Source organism: Trachymyrmex cornetzi, unplaced genomic scaffold (genome assembly GCF_001594075.2).
Source record: "Trachymyrmex cornetzi isolate Tcor2-1 unplaced genomic scaffold, Tcor1.1 scaffold117, whole genome shotgun sequence".
Lineage (NCBI taxonomy): Eukaryota > Metazoa > Arthropoda > Insecta > Hymenoptera > Formicidae > Trachymyrmex > Trachymyrmex cornetzi.
This window is the reverse complement of record NW_017295730.1, coordinates 1,749,480-1,772,601: the sequence shown is the minus strand read 5'-3', so window position 1 is coordinate 1,772,601 and position 23,122 is coordinate 1,749,480. Positions and strand designations below refer to the sequence as shown.

General features: G+C 31.8%; 1 protein-coding gene across 1 annotated transcript in view; it reads left to right on the top strand.

Annotated features, from left to right (window-relative positions):
* LOC108765957 (cyclic nucleotide-gated cation channel alpha-3) overlaps positions 1-23,122 on the top strand; it is a 184,650-nt gene that overhangs the window by 155,065 nt on the left and 6,463 nt on the right. The window contains exons 11-12 of the mRNA XM_018514906.1: positions 11,117-11,266; positions 16,478-16,645. Of these exons, the coding sequence (XP_018370408.1) occupies positions 11,117-11,266; positions 16,478-16,645 (318 nt within the window). The remainder of the gene's footprint in view (positions 1-11,116; positions 11,267-16,477; positions 16,646-23,122) is intronic.

Here is a 23,122-nt window from a genome sequence, read left to right as displayed (position 1 = left end):
AATGTTCGGCGCGGATCTGTATTCATATATAATATGATTAAAAAAAATTGAAATGTGATAAAATATTTATCGTTTAATGTTATATTTATATTATTCGTAATTATATAATAACTTTTACTTTAAATAGAACAAAAAATATTTATATGTCCATATATATATATATATATACGTGTATACCAGTGATATGCAGGTAAAAGTATCTAGGTACAGTACCTGAACATTTTATCTGAATATTTTAGCTGTACCTAAGTGCATTATTCAAATCCTCAAAGTCGGAAATACCTGTATTTGTACCTGGATACTTTTGTGCAGTATTTTTTTTATTTTAGATACGTAGGTACAAAGTATTTATTTACACATACTATGTCATAACATTACAAACTTAATTTTTGATTGTTACATAAATTATCGTTTTTCTGTAATTCTCAACTTTGCGCAAATGCTTTTATTTGCTTTACCGTATTGAAAATTTTCTTAGTATTTAGAGAATAGCGACTAAAGTATCTCATGGTAAGAGAATAGTAAACTGGTTGTGTTACGCGATCTCCTCTGGTCGGTCTCAAGCATCATAGCTTTATAGAGTCTATTACATATGCAAGAAAAGTCGCAGTATGTCACATTACTAAGCAGTATTGTTTTGTATTCTCTACATTTTTACCACTATAAGTTTGAAATTAAGGTAAAACTAAGTTTTTTTACGTATTCGTACCTTTATCAATCGACTTTTAAAATTTTCATTTCGAATAAAGATCAAGCAAATAGATTTAAAAATTTAAATAAAAACGGAAGGTGCCATATGTTTAAAAAATGCACAATAATCCATCGCGGTGACGTATGTACAATTATAATTTTTATAATTCAAAAATTTTTGTATGTACCTACTATATAGGTAGCAGTTTAGTGTAAAATAAAACTTGCTTGTTTGTTCGTGTTTTCCGTTTTTTCTCAACTTTTTATTAGAATACCTAAAAAGTATTTAAATGTTTCAGATACTTTTATGCTGTACCTGTATTTGTAGCCAGATAATTTTTCAAAAATATACCTATATTCTATGTAATATATGAATAATTTATTCCCTCACACAATTCCTATACTTGTACGTTTCGAAAACGATATTTATTTGAACACTGGTACACACACACACACACACACACACACACACACACACACACACACACACACACACACACTAATTTTGCTTCTGAATATAAAGTATTGAAATTTTATTGCTTATTACAAACAACGTTTAGTTATTCCTTGATTAATATAACTGTTTCCATATTATTTATTTATTCTTCATGGCATTAATATTTTTTATATTCGTATAGAAAACGCAATGTTCAATTCAAATAATCTATTTGTACGTTGTGATAAATGTATAATGAATGTTACTTATTAAAAATACCTATCTGTTCCGTATTTTTACAAATATTAAATGAAATTGTTGAGTCTGTATCATCTTTTCTTATAGTTGCATCCGTGTTTTGTACCGCTACTCATATTATCTGTATGATCTGAACGTGGAGCTGATATCCTACATTTAAATATAGAGTGTTTAAAGAAGTAAAAAATGTAACATAGAAATTAATTTCAATTCTACACGCTCCTCCATTATGCAGACAAATGTATTATTTTGTAACTTATAACTTATTACTTGAACATTGAGATGCAATCTAGTATGGCAATCTGATAAATGCAAATCTTATATAGATCTGATTATTCTTGTACGGAAATTAAAGTACGAATATTATTAATTTGTACTTTTCTGAATACTAAACATAGTAAAGAACACATATTTCGATAAGTGCCTTGTTAAATACTTGTTTTAACCGTTACATTTTTTAGGTGTTTTTCATTTATTACTATCAATTACTATGAACTATATATTGTTCAATATCAATTTTTTATTATCTTTAGAGTACACTTACCCGTGCACATATTTTAAGTGTTTCCGTATATTCCTGAAAAACTTTTTATTCTTAAGTTTTAGGCCACATCTGTTACATGTCACATACTGTGTGTTCTTTATGGTAATATGATCCCATAACCAATGTGTGCGTTCATCTTCCTTTTCTTCTTCTGTTAATTCGTTTGAATGTTCTTTGACCAAGTGATCGTGTAAGAAAGATTGGGGTTGAGTTGTTATTAGCTTCAAACAATGATTGCATTGCGCATATAAACATCCTCGCGTTTTTTTGTAATGTCTACGTATCCACTGACGAACTGGGAATACATCATAAAATGTTGCTCCTTGTTCTGCCATTCTAACTGTTTTATATTACGGAATATCTATAACTAATCACTGAATGTATAGAAGCGATTTGAACAAACGAAGCGTTTGCAGAAACTACTTATAAACGCTTGCAAAAACATGGATACGTTCTTCGACAGAACATAAATATTGATATGTACATAGTTTGAATGTGCTAAACTCTCAAATCATACAGCTCTATTCGTACCGCTTTTATTACATTACTTATATAAAAAGAAATGATTAAAAGTTACCGTATTATTTTATTTTATATATAAATACAATTTTCATCCCAATTGAAAATCATTTACCATTAATAGTGTTATAATACTATATCGTTACACACATCGCTCTTGATATCATGCATGAGGTGCCTTAGTAGAAACAGGATTTTGTCGCCCCTTTTAATATTTTTATTTAACCTTTTAAATAAGCTATTTTTTTTAAATAATTGGTTTTCAAATAACCACTACTTCCAATCGAAATTTTATGTACGAGTTGCTCGTACATATTTGATCATATATATATTGATCGTATACATTTGATCATGTACATATAAATATATATACATATATGCACATTCATACATATATATATTTTGTGACTTTAACACGGAACGTTAAAATAACGTTGCCGAGACGTTGCATTATTAAATGTTGACGTATAAATGTTTTCTCAATGGTGAAAATCTTTGTTTTATCATCCCTGTGTCATATGAAAAAAGTAGGTACATTTTACACTTTTCAAAAAACAAAATGATAATTCAGGGTCTATAGAAGGAGGCGGTATATATTTTGCGTAAAATGTATCTATTCAATAAAATAAAATTTCTATAGAATGTAATTTTTATTAACAATCCCTATTAATATAATTTTCAAATATAAAACATTAATTTATGATTAAAATTTTTTAATTTTGACACAAAAATAAAATTAAAGGAAGAAATTAAAAGTTTCGTGAATAGAACGTATATACAAGTGCGTTTCTGCAACGAATGTGTATAAGAAATAACTAGAGAAGAGAATCGTAAAGTTGTCTGTTTTACCGATCAATCTCTATGATGTTTATAGACTGATATTGCACATATATATATTTTTACAGATATAGAAATTCTTTTTCAGAATCAAAGTATAGAATGCAGTAATACCAATTGTATTCATGTACAATATGATTTAAAAAAATTGATATGTGATAAAATATTTATCAGTTAATGTTATATTTATATTATTCGTAATTATATTACAACTGTTACTTTAAATAGAACAAAAAATATATGTCCATATATATACGTGTATACCAGTGATATGCAGGTAAAATTATCTAGGTACAGTATCTGAACATTTTATTTGAATATTTTAGCTGTACCTAAGTGCATTATCCAAATCCTTAAAATCGGAAATACCTGTATTTGTACCTGGATACTTTTGTGCAATACTTTTTATTTTAGATACGTAGGTACAAAGCATTATTTATACATACTATGTCATAATATTACAAACTTAATTTTTAATTGTTATGTAAATTATCGTTTTTCTCTAATTCTCAAATTTGCGCAAATGCTTTTATTTGTTTTACCACATTGAAAATTTTAGTTCTTAGTATTTAGAGAATAGCGACTAATCTCATAGAAAGAGAATAGTAAACTGGTCGTGTTACGCGATCTCCTCTGATCGGTCTCAAGCATCATAGCTTTATAGAGTCTATTACAGGTGCAGGAAAAGTCGCAATATGTCACATTACTAAACAATATTGTTTTGTATTCTCTACATTTTTACCAGAATAAGTTTGTAATTAAGGTAAAACTGATTTTTTTTTACGTATTTATACCTTTATCAAAGGACTTTTAAAATTTTCATTTTGAATAAAGATCAAGCAAATAGATTTGAAAATTCAAATAAAAACGAACGATACGATACATTTAAAAAATGCACAGTAGTCCATCGCGTATGTACAATTATAATTTTCATAATTCAAAAATTTTTGTACATACCTACTATATAGGTAGTAGTTTCGTGTAAAATAAAACTTCTTTACGCAGCTTGTTTGTTCGTTTTTTCCGTTTTTTCTTATCTTTTTGTTTAAAAAATACCTAAAACATATCTAAATTTTTCATGCTTTTATGCTGCACCTGTATTTGGATCCAGATAATTTTTCGAAAATATATCTATACTTTATATATAATATATATATAATTTATTTCCTCACACAATTCCTATACTTATACGTATCAAAAACGATATTTATTTGAACACTGGTACACACACACACACACACACACACACACACACACACACACACACACACACACACACACTAATTTTGCTTCTGAATATAAAGTATTGAAATTTTATTACTTATTACAAACAACATTCAGTTATTCCTTGATTAATATAACTGTCTCCATATTATTTACTTATTCTACATGCCATTAATATTTCTTATATTCGTATGGGAAACGCAATGTTCAATTCAAATAATCTATTTGTACGTTGTGATAAATGTATAATGAATGTTACTTATTAAAAATACCTATCTGTTCCGTATTTTTACAAATATTAAATGAAATTGTTGAGTCTGTATCATCTTTTCTTATAGTTGCATCCGTGTTTTGTACCGCTACTCATATTATCTGTATTCTGTATCATCTTTTCTTATAGTTGCATCCGTGTTTTGTACCGCTACTCACATTATCTGTATGATCTGAACGTGGAGCTGATATCCTACATTTAAATATAGAGTGTTTAAAGAAGTAAAAAATGCAACATAGAAATCAATAGTATAATAAAGTTATCTGTTTTACCGATTAATCTCTATGATGTTTGTAAACTGACATTGCACATATATATTGTTTTTAGATATGAAAATTCTTTTTCAGAATCAAAATATAAAATGCAGTAATACTAATATATAGTGTGGAATTTATGTAATGAAAGACAAAAATTTTTGAAATTAAAATCTTTTTTATCATTTCATAATTCAATTTATATTGGTCATCGTCTAGAATTGTCAAGTTGTGACAACATTTTCTTAATATATATAAGCTCTGGAGTCTTTACGTACAAAGTTGAAAGTTAACTAGTAGAATATACGGAAAAATATCGAGTTCTTAGAATTAGATTTATACATCTAATGTGTGATTGATACATAGAAAATACATAACGTAAGTAAAATTTACATAGACTAATATTATTAGAGTAACATTTTAGCGTAATGTTGTTATAATAACTAAACTGTATCAAAATGTTTTTGCATGTTTATTTATCATTTGTAACATAAATTTATATTTTTATTTATTATTATTAAATAGAATTAAATACTTATTGCATCGCCTTAAACAATTTTATTTGTATGAATAAATTATATTCATACAAATGAATACTGTTAAATTATATTTAATTTATAGTTAATATTTAAGTTATATCATCTCATATCGCACGTCGAATAAACATCATTTAACATCTAATTTAGATAATACATTATTATAAAATATTTACAAAATTACACCTAGAAGAATTGTAATAATATCTTATGTAATTTTACATGAGTCACAAAATCGACTTATGCTCAATTTTTTCACCTCTAGATAACTTTATCCAAGAGATATCTCCCAGAATACAATGGGGATATCTCCTGGATAAGATTATCCGCAACTTATCTGGAAGTGAAGAAATCGGGCATTAAACTAAAAGTTAAACCTTTCATAATATTCAACTGGTTGATACGTTGTCAATAATTAATAAAATACAACACAAGAGCAACTCACATAATGCATTGTAAGTTATTTCTGTGTATAATAATTGAAAATTTTTTCGCAAAATTCAAAATCAAAAGCTGTTGCAGGTGATTGGTTTGGAATTGACAAACATCCTGCTATATCCATATCTTCATGGATTAAAAGATCCAAATCATTTTTTATATCTCTGCGAAGAGAACGATCCAAAATTTGGTTTGTCACATTTCTATGTAAAGAAAGAGCCAAAATATGATCTTTAATGTTAAAGTTAATAAATCTTTACTCAACATATATAGTATGAAAAAGTTGAAAGATCGTAAAATGTTTATTTATATTTAATGTTACATTTATATTACTCGTAATTATGTGATAATTGTTATTTTTGAATAAAATGTACGTGGATGTATATTTTTTACGCTGATGGAAATTAAGTACCGCCGTTACTTTCATTATTACTTTTTATAATAATAATTTGATATTTATTGCAATTTTTTATGATTATAATTAAAAACTAAGTGTTGGGATAAAATTATTTTTAATAATAACTTATCATCATAACGCGTCGTTTACTGAAAAATTTTATTATTTGTAACGAATTAAAGTAACAATTAAAATTAACGATTCGACGTGTTACAATACAAACAATAAGTTACTTGTTTCAATAAACAATCCGTTATTGACAAGTTACTTTTTAAAACTAATCTTCCCAATCTTACCTTTTAATTAGTTATTACTGTCATAAAAAATTGCAACGTCATTGCGAACTCATTATAATAGATTATAGAAAGTAAGGATTTCCATTTCTAATACTTATATCGCATATATGTTTCGAATTTAACAATTTTACTACTGAACATGAAGTACCAAAATTTTGTTACTTATTACAAACAACATTTAATTATTCTTTGATTAACGTAACTGTTCCCCTATTTTCAACTTGTTCTTCATTAATATTTCTTACATTTGTACTGGAAACGCAATGTTTAATTCAAATAATCAATTTACATTATAATAAACGTAATAAATGTATGGTGAATAATTACTTATCAAGAACACCCATCTGTTCCGTGATTTGACAAATTTTAGAGGAAGTTGCTGAGTGTATTTCATGTATTTTTATTGTTGTATTCGAGTGTGCATAGTTACTCACATTATCCTTATTTTCACGTGGACTTGTTATCCTACATTTAAATATAGAGTGTTTAAAAAAAGTAAAAAATGCAACGTAGAAATTAATTTTAATTGTACACACTACTCCGTTATGCGGACAAATGAATTACTTTATAACTTTCAATTTATTACTTGGAAATTGAGATGCGATCTAGTATGGCAATGTGATAAATACAAATCTTATACCTGATTATTTTTGTACGGAAAGTAAAATACGAATATTACTAATTTGTACTTTACTGAAACTAAAGATAGTAATAGAACACATATTTCGATAAGTGCCTTCTCAAATACTTGTTATAATCATTATATTTCTTTAAGTGTTATTCATTTATTACTATCAATTACTGTCAAGTTTATATTCTTCAGCATCAATATTTTGTATTACCTTTAGAGTATACTTACCCGTGCTTATTTTTTAAGTGTTCTTGTAAATTATCCTTTCTATCGATCTTCTTTACTTTGTTACATATGTTACATGTCACGAACTGTGTGTCTTTTATGGTAAAATAGTTCCATATCCAATGTGTACATTGGATGATACGTGCATCGCTACTCATATTATCCACGGTATCCGTATACGGAGGTAATATCCTACATTTAAATAAAAAGTATTTAAAGAAGTAAAAAATGCAACATAGAAATTAGTTTCAATTATGCACACTACTCCGTTATGCGAACAAATGTATTACTTTATAACTTTTAACTTATTACTTGGATATCGAGATGCGATCTAGTATGGCAATGTGATAAATACAAATCTTATATACATCTGAGTATTCTTGTACGAAAATTAAAATATGAATATTATTAATTTGTACTTTGCAGAATACTAGATAGTAATAGAACACATATTTCGATAAGTGCCTTATTTTAACCGGTATATTTTTTTAGGAGTTGTTCATTTATTATTATTACTGTCAACTTTACGCTCTTCAGTATCAATTTTTTATTACTTTTAGAGTACACTTACCCGTGCATATCTTTTAAGTGTTTTAGTAAATTATATTTTCTACAGCTCTTCATTATTTTGTTACATATGTTACATGTCACATACTGTGTGTCCTTTATGGTAAAATAATCCCATAACCAATGTGTGCGTTTATCTTCCTTTTCTGCTTCTGTTAATTCGTTTGAATGTTCCTTGACCAAGTGATCGTGTAAGAAAGATTGAGGTTGAATTGTTATTAGCTTCAAACAATAATTGCATCGCGCCCATGAAACTCCTCGTATTTTTTTGTAATGTCTACGTATCACCTGACGAACCCGGAATACCTCATGGCAATCTGTTGCTCCTTGCTCTGCCATTATAACCGTTCTGTGTTACGGAATATTCGTGACTAATCACAGAAGGTACAGAAACAATTCCAGACTGTTTTGTAGAAACTGCTTATAGAAAGCCGAAAACAGAGGTACGTTTCTTTGACCGAATATAAATATTGATATGTGTATATATGTATTTGAATTTGCTTAACTCTCAAATCATACGATCTACTCATTGAATAATTAATACAATTCTACTTATATATTAGTTATATATTTAAAAAATTGATTTAAAATTTTCTTCTTATTTTCCTTTACATTTTAATACAATTTTTATTTTAATTTTATCTCATTTATTATCAATAGTGTTATATATTTATTCTATACGGAAGGTCGTCGCTGACTTATTATATAATAATGTATTTGTGTGTAAAGGATATTTTGCCATTCCTCTTAAGGGGTTAGACTACCCCTGAGGTCCTAAAGTAATACCCAAGTTTGGGAATTTTTTTTTGAATAAATGAATAACTGTGGTCAAAAACTGTTTGGAGGGCTTTTTTTTTTAGTGTACATATATAACGAACTAAAAAAATATTTTTTTATTAGCCTTATGTCTAAAACGGCGGCACATTGACCCACTCGCTGAATCCTCTTTTTAAATCGGTGTGCAGGATTTCAGGCTCACGGTTTGACACTGAACAAAATACAAAGAATTTTCATTATCTACATGTCAAAAATTAAAGAAATACGTAGAAATTTTTTTAAATATTAATTTTTCTCAAAATGACAACTACTTTACAAAAAAATTGTATTTTTGTCTTAAAATTCACGTATAAAATATTAATTGCAAAAAAAGTTTTCAATATTTAAAAAAAAGCCTACGTACTTCTTTAGTTTTTGACATCTAGATAATGAAAATTCTTTGTATTTTGTTCAGAATCAAATCGTGTGCCTGAAATCCTGCACACCGATTTAAAAAGAGGATTCAGTGGGTCAATGTACCGCCATTTTAGACATAAGGCTAATAAAAAAATATTTTTTTAGTTTATTATATATGTACACTAAAACCCACCAAACAGTTTTTGATCACAGTTATTCATTTACTCAAAAAAAATTCCCAAACTTGGGTATTACTTTAGGGCCTCAGGGGTGGTCTAAAAAATCCCTTAATATTTTTATTTACCAATCTTTTAAGCAAGCCATTTTTTTAAATAATTGGTTTCCGAATAACCGCTGCTTCTGATTGACCTGAAACTTGACACATTGTTTTCTACGTGAGGAATATAAAGTGCATATGGTCCCAATTTCAAAAATTAAAAAAATTATTTTTATAGCAGTATTTTGTTGATTGAATTTGTTATAATATACATGTAGTATACATATGGAACTTTTGTTCGATAGACAAATTATGAAAACATTGCATAATAATAGTATCGTGAATTTAGAATTTTCCAATAATTACACTAAGATAATTCATCATAACACAACAGTTTTGTCAGAATAATGTTTTTAAATGAATAAAATTTCCATTTATCAGAAATTGAACAAATCTAATTTAAGATGAAAATATTTTTTAATTTACCTTTTTAAAAAGATATAACGAACGAAATGCCAATAGCATATTGAAGAATTAAATCAGGATATTATCCGATTATTTTCAAATGCTTGAAGAATATTTCCGAACAAATATTGGATCATATTGAATGCATCCTAAAAACCGTTGGAATTTAAAATTCTAAATTTGGCTGTTGCTAAATGTATATATAATACTTTAGGTTGCAATATTTCTGCAATATAATTTAGTAATTATTGTGCATATTTATGAGCACAATTATATTTCTGAAATTCGGTTGAAGTAATTTTCTCAATTATTGGACGATTTCTTTCCAAATTTCAAAATTAATTTTTCATTAATATGATTCACCATATGATTATTATTTTACCAAAGTATCATGTCGAAATTAATTGAATATACTTATACCGTTATTATATATATATATATATAAATTGCAAATTACAAATTTTATGCAAGATTTTGTCGTATAATTTATTAAACGTTGTTCTATCGGGGTATTCATCATGAGGAATCTCAAGCATCAGGCAGTGAGGGTAGACCTTGCTTTGCGCAGAAAGTTGCATTTATTTTCAACGCAATTATTTTAAGGTCAGTTCTTTCAGTGTCAATATGAATTGATATTTTTTTCTGTTCATATTTTAGAAAGAGATAAAAAACAACTTATGCGTTTATTAAAATTTGTCTGCTCTTATCCTTATTTTATTTTTTTTTCTCCGTTTTATTCCTACGTTGAAAAATACGTCATAGTTGATGATGAAGAAAAAAATCGAATTGGAAGAACGTATACGTTATATTACATTAAAGAAAGAAGGTACCAGCACTTGTTATATGCCTTAAAATATATCAACTACTTTAACTACTGGCACCGACGGCTTATTATTTTTATAGACTCATAAAAAGAGACTACGTAAAAAGAGCTAAAATTTATGTTAAGTACATTCACAAAACTTTTTATTCCTTGAAGTAGGGAAAATATAACTTGTACCAATGTCTCTTTATATCAGCTTTATTATCGGGGATTGCAAGGCCGCCGAGAAACTTAAACGCCTTGATTAAATTAGAGTCAAAGATAGAAACGGTTAACGGAATAATTAACTTAAGTGTCGCTTTTGTGCGATTGCAGGTGAGGTGGGAAAGGAGATGTACATAGTGAATAGGGGCCGACTGCAGGTGGTAGCCGACAACGGGAAGACGGTGCTCGCCACCCTTAAGGCGGGTTCCTACTTCGGGGAGATCAGCATTCTCAATATGGGGACCGCAGGTAAAGAGTGCGGTAAATATTCCAAACGGACCAGGGGCCCGTGAGCTGTCCCCCTTCGTTTTTCACGATCACGTTTTCACGTTTCACGTTCTTACCACTCTGTGAGAGGGCAAGCCGTCGAGCCGGTATGAGCCGATCTAAAAACGATCTCTCTAGCAATTTTTCACTATCTCTCTTTTTCTCGCAGACTTGTCCCACTTGTCGATTTTCACCTTTTTAATCGCGATCGACGTTCATGCAACGACGCCCGCGCGGTGAACAAAAAATTTAAATACATACATCGATTACTAATCTCCAAACGAAATTAATATGAATAATTATCACTCCCCTAGCTTCGATGAATATCAATCCTTTGATTTTTATATTGGATAAATAGTTACGATACGAATGGTATTTTAAAAAAAGCCGAGGTAAATTTTAAAAAGGTATCAAAATTTGTATTTATATACTACAAATTACATGCTTTTTCCTGATTACAATTTCAATAAAAGTTTTTTATAATAATACATTCTCAAACTAATTTACATATCGATGTATTATTATCGATGTCACGTTATTTCCTCAATTATATAATAATATTTACGCGCGTCTCATTATTATTTATTTAATTCAGAGTGGTATACTTCTTGTTATTAACAAAAATGTCGACAATACATTTATCTCAAATTTCTCAGTAACTGTTCCAATCCGCATACAAGAGAAATATTAGCGATAAACATTGCATTATTAAAAGCTTATTTCCGGTTGCTTTCAAAATTAAGCATAATTTTCAAATACATTTTGAACAAAGTTAAACGCAAATTTAGATTTACGTAAATATTAATTAAATAAACAGGGAATTAAACTAGTTTTACCGTCTCTCTGTTATCACTGTCGTGATATTATATTCTCTCAAACACACTGAAAGACGAGCTTTATCTAATTTAACTGTGATTGACGTTGCGTTATCCTACCCTACGTGGATAATTTCGCTGGCTGTATACGATACTTTCCTATTAGATTTATCGCAGAATTTATGGCACGTATAATCACCACAAATTTACTGCAGAATTTGACTGTTAGAAGCTTCACGTGTCTCTTCCACAGAATGCATCGTTTTCATTTTAAATGCGAAATGGAAATTAAATCGAATTAAGAAAACTTAGAGAGTCTATTTTTTATAAAAAATAGAAAGAACATATTTTTATAAAAAGAAATTTAACAAATCGAGGAACTTGGTATAAGAAATAGAAAAAATATTTGTGTAGAAAAAAATATATATATAAACAAATTAATAAATAATCTAGACAATAATAGGTTTCAGTAGATTAATTTCATAACACGCGCGTACTACATCAAATGACTGAACAGCAACAAACTACACTAAACTCAAATCATTCGTCGAGCGCACGTTGACGAAAGAATTAACGAGGACAAATTTCTTTTTCCTCGCTTACATTTTTTTGCACAATTTAATGAACGTGGTACGAAAACCAACTTCCAAAGCACCGCGAAATCACTCGTGCGTCTTCCAGGACTTCGCTACCGCTCGAGAGCGAAAAAAAGGATTGGCAATGCAAAATATCGCTCCAATTTCTCTACCTCGACAATTCTATTGCCTTCGCTTGTCAGGATAGAGTATAGAACCGTCCGCGCAGGATCGATGGCGGGTCTCATTCTTGTTTTCGAGGATCGGCTCCCCTCGAATGATTCGTCGAGACAAAAAAAAATAACCGTCCAACGTCCGCCAGCGCGTATAAAGAGTCGCCTCGGAGACGGCACGAACTTTATTCTCCTATCGAATTTCTTTTAGAAAACTCTTTTTCTCGGACGAGCATTGCATTCGCATTCGCCGTGAAGAAACTTCGGGCTAATAAGAGCAGCGTTTGGGCCCCCGTCTAAGTGATCTTAATCTGGGTCAAATTGAATTTTCTCCTCGTATTTTCAGAGCCTCGATCCCCGCCGTTATTAATAAAGAATTTAATTTTTATGTTACTCTATATTTTTTATAAAATAGTTGATAAAGAATGTTTCCCTTATTTATGCCGGCGGCTATGCCGCGGCTGATGTTTTTAGCAAACACAAGTCTTCTGTAACTTCGCTACGTATTGTATCTACAAAACCGGGCAATATTGTCTCTCGCGAAAGTGTAAAAAGCTTTTCATATGCTGTTACTCGTAGATAACAGAGTGCCGGTCGTACCAGGGTATTGCCGTGGATTCCGCGGGCGTTTTTCAATCGTGCAAACGTATCATTTATATTTGAATTTCGTATTGTGTTTGCATTGGGTCACAATTTTTATAATACTCTGCTTATCTAGTAAACAGTAACAGTTAATTGAATTCCGCAAGCACACACGCGGCGGAGTCCGTCGTTGCGAGACCGTCGACGCATCTCGAATAAGGCCCGTGACACGTATTGCCCTTTAGTCTCCACTCTTCTTCAGTCTTTCTCACGGCTACTGTACTCCATTTTATTTTTTTTTATTTACGATCGACCGGAACGACCGACCGAATTATGACGTACGTCGTAAAATATCAGGATTGAAAGCTTCTTTTTTACGGCGCCTATCTCGCGCCCGTGTGGATCACCGTGAATTTTTGGCGATACTCGTACGTTTCTAAGCGAAGAATACGAGGCTAAAGAGATAAGATATAATAGACCGAATCATCCTTCAATAAAACGTATCGAAATTATTCTTCTTTTTTTTTTATATTCGAAAATAGATAGTAAGTGTGCCAATCGCAAACGGAATAGCAGACGGCGACTCAGCAAGGCGTACCGGTCGATAAGGTTTTAATGAATCATATTTTTAATCAATCGTGCTCACAATTTCTATTTCGCTTTCGTAGCTCTATTAGAAGAAATAGCTTAAAACTGGATCGATTCGGATCCAGTTCCTTAGTCGCGCCCCTTACAGCATCATATCTTTGACTCTCACAATCGGAGCTGCAACGCCACGCTGCGCTGGGACTGTACATTTCTTATTCTTATAACATTTGCATATCTATTAATTGTTATCTATTATAACATTTACCATTGAGGGATGGCATTTGTAAACGACCGATTTATTCACTTGTAAATCAATTTGTGTAAATCGACCGCGATTATTTATGGCTTTAATGCAGGCGGTTTGATTGTCTGCGAGAATCATCATTGCACTCGAGTGTCATTTACAAATGCTTCCTACGAGCATCTCCATTCTCACGCGATATATTACCATGTTACTATTCATTGCACCATTCACATATCTTTCTCACAATTTGTCGCCATCACTCCCTAACGTAGGCTCTTATTGATAATTGTAATTTTTACTTCTGTAATGCGTGCTGATTTCGTACGGTTGTATTGGCCTGCATTCAGATCCGCCAAATTATTATTACCAATTATTATCAATAATTATATCTATTTATACACACACACACATATATATATATACACATGTACAAATTGATTACAGTAGTTTCTAGTGTCCTTTATCTTAGCTTTTGAAACATCAAGTTATATAACTCGGTTGCTTTGACTTATTCTTGAAGAAAGTTAGCCGATTTTGTTATCTTGCTTTCACTATTCCAGTACGCATAAAGAAAAAAATTATCGAGGAAAAAGCAAAATAGATTACCTTTCTTCAAAAATATATCCACTATCAAGTATTGATATATTGTTCATTGCAAATATATTAACGCTATGCAAGTAGTATCTGACAAGTAAAATTTGACACAACAGCAATAAAAGAAAATCGTTGCCAAAGAAACTACAGCAAAGTATAGGTATATTGGTACACTTTTATTATAAAATTAAGATGTATAATAGTAGGAAATAAGGTAAAATTTGCACATCGTCTGTTTATACACGTTATTTTTGAGAAATTAATCGCAGAATTTTCCGTCGAAGATGTACAATAAAATTATTATTTAATCATTGTACCGTAATCGAATAACAATCGCAAAATTAGCATCTCGTTAAACTCGCTACTTAATGAATAATTGTAACCTAATAAATATACAACGTTCGGGCAATAAAATTTTATTTTATCGAAATATCTCGCGAATTCTGAGAAGGTAAAATGCTCTTAGGTAATTTGTATCCTTCATAACATGTCGAAGTCTATTTATCGGATAAGACCATTTGAAATAAGTAATTCAGATACTCGAGGAATATGGAAGCGGAATTTCCATCCACTAAATTTCTTCGATATACGGTTAACGATTCCGCGCGTATTACGATATTCGAAACCGAGTGAAAAGCGAAGCAGAGGAAACGGCTGCGTTCGAAAACTTTCTGAATAATATATGACGCGAATTGCGACCGGCTATTTACAATTCTCACCGTGACAGAGAGACGTATGCCGCATGCCACAATTATCGGCTCAACGTGGACGTGTAAGCATAATTTTCAATCAAGCGCTGGAAGAATTTCCCGTCACCTTAAGCTTAATTATTACAATTTGTATTACAGTTCGGGTATATTCGTAGCATACTAATGAAGCGGAACTTCTGAACATAACATTTATCTAATGGTTAAATCTTTCCCCGAAATTTATAAAGTTTGTGCTCGGTAGCGTCTGTTATTGCTACGTTTCAGACTTGAGCGTACGTCTGTAGTCTGAAACAATTATGCTCTTCGTTACCTTGTTAATTACGCGTCCTTTTACGCCGGTATATAAAATATCGTTGACACCAATTAAAGTTGTAAACAATGGCTCGACTGCGCCATTATCACATTCTGGGCAAACTACTTCATTAGTCTAGCTTGCGGGGATTTCTTTTTCTACCGGAAGTTAACTACATTCTATTCCGCGAAAAAGATGCGAAAAAAACACGCTCGGAAGCGGATAAATATGGTAAAACAGTGGGACAATTAATTCGTATCCGCTATTATCCATCAATTTATCAGCCAACAAACGTCGGACGATTAAATGTCTCTCTGAAAAAGTCGGGAAAACGAGTTGAGCGACCTGGCAATCAATTAACATAGAAGACTGAACCGTAACGAGCCCGATTAATCAAAATTACTGTGCTTTTGTACGAGTACAAAACGATGTAAAAGGACTTAAAGAGATAGCTCGCACACGCGCGCGGACGTATCGAGCCTGCAATCGGAACCACGTGCATCCGGGCTGAGGAAATGAGGGCGGGTCTGCTATAGGTAAAACAGCGGAACGATCGACAAATCGATCACGGTGCGGTTACATAAGAAAGCTTGATGCATCCCGATAACCAATAAATGGCTACATCGACGCAGGTAACCGGCGAACAGCCAGCGTGCGCTCGGTCGGCTACTCGGACCTCTTCGTCCTCAGCAAGAAGGACATGTGGGACGTGCTCAAGGAGTATCCGGCTGCCAGGGTGCGTCTTGAAGCCATTGCAGTCAAGAGGCTGGAGAAGTACAAGAGAGCTCCTCTGGAGAAAGGTGAGTCGCGAGCCTACCTTTCTCGTCTCTATTATATACTCGCGCATCAAGTATAAATAGCTATCATGTTTCTTTAACGGCGCCAGATAGGTAAGACAAATCGATGAGACACCCCTCTCGAAACGCGGATGATCGCAGGAACAACTTTTGAATTTTTCCACGAGGAAGTTAAAAAGCTTTTAAAGATATACCTCGATCGAATTTCTCTCTTGGACTTGATAAATTAGATTTTTTTCAACTAACAGCTGATGACAAAAAAAATCGGATTTATAAAACTTCCCAGTTATCTTGAATCGACTTGATTACGACACTGTTCTCTCGTTTTATTTGATGAAACTTTAACGAACGGGAAGGCTGTGATAACTCGTGAAGTATCGACATTCGAAAGAAACTCTCGCGTTTCCTTCCGTAATTCAGCTTGTTTTCTTTTTACATCTGTCTTAGGCGTGTTTCGCAAGTGATTCGAAGATCGTTCGTGCGATCTGCGCTAACATCCGCGAAGCTGGTATCAACGTGTTGGAAATACGTTTAAAACTGCTTTTCAATTCACTTATTCTTAAAGTTGCGCGGAACAGGTTCGAATACGACTGCGAACGCGTCGCGTCTTGCGAGCAGCTTGATGTACAACCGAAACGCCTCGAATGCCTGAAACTTTCCTCGTTACCATCGTTAAAATAGCTAGACTAACGGAAGTTTATGCGCCCTCGGCAAGGTAAGTTCTTCGGGGTGCGGATGCCATCCGGAGAACTTCGAACCAAGAATAGAGGATTCCATCAAGATGGGTTCGTCGCTGCTACGGCGCATTAACAAATTAACCATTGTGGAACGCTAGACTGGAGTTTCGAGTATAATAGTCGTTAAAGATGCTTTGAAACAGATATGTTATATTATATCCTCGAGTGACATCCCAGAGAAGAGCCTTAGCAGTCATCTTCGACACTCGATCGCAATAGTTACTCCGGAACTTGTTATTTTCTTGCGATTGAAACGAAACTAAACTACATCCCGAACGCTTTTTATTAAAATCAATGACCAAGTTTTATTTCAACTTTTCAACTCGCGAAAGAACTGATTTAAAAAAATATATCCATTCTTCTCAATAAAGATAGAAATATAATTAAACAAGCTTTGATAAGTTTTTATTTGATTAACTGCTGCTAAAGTTTTCTTTGCAAAAACTTGAATTAACTTTTTATTAACTTGCTTGATCGATATTAATTTTCTCATCTTTCAATGTATAAATTCCAATTTTAATACAAGAAATATTGTTGAAGTTTAATAAAGCGATAATTCATCGATGAATTTCTCCATTCTGTCTCTTCCTGTCTTTCGGATCGCGCGACAGCTGTAAAATATATTAGGAAAATATTTTGTTCCATGAACCAAAATTTCGCTGAAACAACAGAAATTTGGTTGAAATATATCGAATAAAAATTTTTAGTTGATATGTATCGGACAAAACTGTAATTTTACGCAAACTAAATTGTTTATTTGTTATAAACAAATATTTTTTTATCATCTACATGATGAAGAAATTATTTTCAAAAACAACTAAACTTCTTATTATATAAACAAAATGTTTGGTTGCTGTTAAAAAATGCAACTAAACAGTTTTATCGAAGGTACTAAATTTCTTTTCCTAGTGTACATACTCGCGTCCAAAAAATATTGTAAACACTAGTTGACTGCCTCGAGGGCTTATGATGTAAAAGTCTATCTCGTATCGCTCTTATTTCCGAAAAACCGTCATTCAAAATATTCTTCTCGACCTAAATTTTTACTGAAAAAAACGCTCACGGTACTCTTCGCGTAATCCCTTCTCGTTTCTTCTGCAAACGTAACGAGCGTCTAATGAAAGTGGGCTGTCGCGCATGAAAAGTCGGTTTTTGAAGGTTTAACCTTTACAGAAAAGTTTTCAAAAAGTCGACTTGACACTGACAAATACCATCACACGATGTTGAAAAAGATGCTCCTGTACAATTTTTATAACCATCTCTCGTCAATGTCATTCAAAATTACTGAAACAAAATTTAAGCATTGATTTAATTCGCAATTGGATAAAATTCACGAAATTGTTTGAGTTACATAAATTTCATTTGCTCGGTACATTATTTGATAAGATCTTCGCTGTAAAACTAAGCTACCACTTCCCATTTGAATCTTCCACAAAGGGAAATAATCTGAACCTTTGCCGCGAGTATACAGGTGGAAACTCAACAACTCCATTCAGCAGAGAACAATTTTATTTTTCTCTTACGGATCTCCGAAGCTGTGCGAAGGATAAACGACTGTATTATGTTTGCCGTAGTTTCCATTGCCGACGATGCCCGCGTCGAAAGTTTCGCGTGTTATAACAGCAGCGCGGGCGGCGAACTCCGCCACCTTGTAGTTGTACCGCAAAGTGAGCAAAGGGTGGCCGCTTTGCGCTCGTCGCACACAGTTCCGGATTAATTAATTAAACTCCTCAGCTCGCCGCTACGCCTATTACTAGCATGCGCTGACGAAAATCTTTTGAACGGCACAGCGAAATCGCGTCTTCACCTCGCTGAGCCCTTTCAGCATCGCCATCGCTCTATGGCGATTCTCGATACCCTCGCGCGTTAACGTCTTGAAAGATTTTCGATCATGGAACTTTGGTCAAGCTTTTGAAAGATATATTCCTGAGTGGCGCAGAACTTTCAATGCGCGTTTAAACGCGAAATACGGTTACGTTGCTCTCTATGAGCCAGCGTAAGTCTTGCTAAACTTAAGAGGAAGTTGTGAAATGAGAATCTTTAATGTCAGAATTTAAACGGATATTAATAAAACACATTCTTTGCAATTTATTTTTTATTTTTAAGTTTTTCTTTAATATTATAAAATGCGTAAATGTAATATAAAATTAATATATTCCATACACAGAGAAAAAGGTTTCTTTGGATTTAATATTCCTATTTATTTGACTAAAATTTGTTTTATTGAAACAACATATGCTTGTACGAAATATTATTTGTTTGAATAAAAATTTTGTTGTTTTATTTGAGAAATCTCTATTGCTCGACAGAAATAACATTATTATTTGCAGTAATATCTTTCAATTAAATAATATATTATTTGGTTACAATGAATACAAACAATGAAACAAATTGTTTATTTGAAAATGGCAAAATATATATATTCATAGAGGGTTAGGTTATTCCATGCAAATAATTGCTTTCTTAGAATAGTCATTACATTTTTTGACCGAAAATATGGAAACAATGGCTATATGTCTAACAACAGAATTAAACGAGCAGTGCTATGTGCTACATCAATTATGTTTGTGCCGTACAGTTAATCACACGAATACTGAAGATAGATATTATCTGTTCAAACAAATAATGTATTTAAGACAAAGATATACATTGTTTCAAAATTCAAACAATCACACTTATTGATTCAAACATTGATTTGTTTGGACCATTCCAAATAACAAATTTATTTGGATACGATAAAATTTATTATATCCAAAGAAATCTTTTTCTCTATGTACATGAGTGAAAAATGCCATATTTAGTTTCTTCTAAATTTGTTCAATTTCCAATTCACGTTACAGTTTATTTTATTTACAGTTTATAAGATTCTTATTAGTATCAAATCATTAATAGCTTTTTAAGATACTTATTTGCAGCAATAATATTAAATTGCTTGCAATTTAATTCGTGATATTACTTCGATTTAAGACTGTGTTTCAAGACCAACAAATAATAGGCACAAAGTTGGCTTGAACTAAACTGAAAGTTGTATAAATTTACAAGAAATATTAGACACAAAGAATCGTTTTAAACGGATATAGCATCTTTTTATTCATACATGTTTAGTCTTATCGATCGAATTTTATTTAATATAAATATAATAATATAAATATGTTTATTTCATGTTGTCAAGAAATGTTTAAATTTTATACAAAACAAACATGAATAATTTTTATATGGCAAAATCGTGGTGTCTCGATTCAGTGCCGCATGCCGCAAATTTGCCGCCACTGTTTTACATGTTTCCCTCATATGTCTCATTTGCCTAATGCGAGAAGCGCACGCAGGGTAAGCGTGAGATGGAAATTAGATGGTCGCGTTTAACGCTAAATACGCGACGGCAAATATCTCGAGACATCTCTACCTCGAGGATATCTCTATCTTGGGATTCACTCATCCGCATGCGAAATGTTTTCGTGACCCAATTCCTAGCACACGTAAAAGCGCGAAGAATGAACGGGGCGGATACTTAACGGCGAAAGTCGATGCCACGCTGATGGAGATAAATGGCCGTAAAAGTCACGGCAATTCTTTCCTTCCGGATGTCTCGTTGACCCGAAACACGCGGAAACGACGGTCGGAATATTATGATACGGCAATATCAACTTCGGCCTATGGGTCAGCGTGTCACGGGCTGAGTACTCTTCGGTTTATACGTTCCATTTTCTGGCAAAATATGTGCAGACATAGGGGCTTTGCAAAATCACCCTTCAATGGTAATTCCAGGTATTAAAGATAAATTAGAAAAAGGGAAGAAATGGGATTTTATATCTGTAACAAAAAGTTAGTGGCTACACAAATACACTATTTTGTATTTGTGTTAAATCTGATAAAATGTTTGTGTTGAATTTGTAATGTATTGTTGAGTGTTAGTTTAACATAATGTGATTGTGTTATTTAAATATTTTGTGCTTTGATATTTAACATTTCTTAATTTTAAAATAACACAATTTGTAAGTAAATGAACAATTAATATAAAAATAATGTATTTTAAAACGTAAATTCGAAGATAAATAAATAAAATATGCACATATCAATTTAACATAATAAGTTTAAAACATAATATATTAACGTATAAATGTTAAGTGTATTGAAGACATACGCTTCCATAATTTGCGTATAAATTGTTTCACAATCACAATATTACATTTTCATGTTTTTTTTTTGCATAATATTTGTAACATTTTTAATGTATTTATCTTATGTTAAATTAACACAAAAATATTTGGATAGACATTTAAGACACGTAAAATGTATCAAATTTTCCAACTGTATTCCTTTTTAAATATAAAAAACAAAAATAAAACGGCGGAAAAGTCGTTTAACAAATTTTATGATGCACTGTAAAGTGCAAATACTGTAAAGTTTATAAAAGCCGAAGAAAATCTGAGATTTAATTTAGTTTTAAACAGACATTATTTCTCTATAAGAGAGAACATAAAAAAAGATTTTATTTTCGTGTTCTTTGTTTATATTCTTTTGCTTCTTTTTTCTTCTAAGAATAAGTATAATGAAAGGTCCGAAAGCTGTAACGTTAATACACTGAATTTTAAGTCGTAAAAACGGCGTTGAATAGAACGAGATATTCTGCTCGAGTACATCTTGAGAGATATCGCTACGTTTTTTTTTTTAAGGACGCGAGCTATCGCCGGTCTATCACCGTATATATTTTCCAGTAATACGCTTACGCTGAAATTTATTTCATTTATAAACTTCTCGAACCATTCATCACCATCAAAACGGCAGACTTTCATTCGGCACTCATCTCGTTGCGCGAGCCAATGTACTTTCACGCTGCTATGAGGGATAACGTATGAAAAATTAGGTCGCTGTAATAAGCGTAATGCGTAACGTGAGTTACGGCGTGGCGGCGAGTTATGGGAGATGAGGAAAAGCTTCGTGCGTAGGCGATACCGAGAACGAGATCCGGCCTATCGATCCGCTGTCGGTTGTTGTTATCGGTGCAACGTCCTCTAATTAACATAAAAGTGAACAAAGGCATGTTGTTGCCGTAACGTTTGCAGATCTAAAGGTATGCGACTTTTCGCGGATTGCAAAATCGATGAAGGGCACTTTTGCTAAAAAGCATAAAAAAGTTAAACGATGTAACTTATACTTAGACTCCTAATTGAAATAGCATCAAAGAATTCCCATACTTCGTGCGTCACGAAGATAACAATTTTTTTTGGGGTTTGCCGTCGCGTTCGCTATTAGCGTCTTGATCCGCGATTTACCTCCTTTGATATTTAAAGGTCATTTTATTTAATTACGGAGGGATCTTTAATTTAACTGATCCGTGACACGTTCTACATAACCATCAATCGAATTATTTTAAAAAATCCCTTTGACTAAAAATATTTACGAGTACGATACACAAACGTATTTGTAATTGCTTTACATAATTTTTTCTATTTCACAACTCATATCTTTTGACCTGCGGATATCTAATGTCAATTTTGCATAAATTCAACGGTTATCGTTAAGTCCTCTAATGATTCATAATTCAGCAGCAGATTTTAGGATAAATGTAGTATTTAATATACAGGGTGGGGAAAAAGTATGGAAGCAAACAATTATTTCCGAAACTATTCATTTTTCGACAAAATGTCTTAGACATAATTTTTATGGTATGAAAAGATGTATTATGTGGCATAGACGGCATGACCTTGAAATGACCCTTACGAGCTGCATACAAATAACGTAA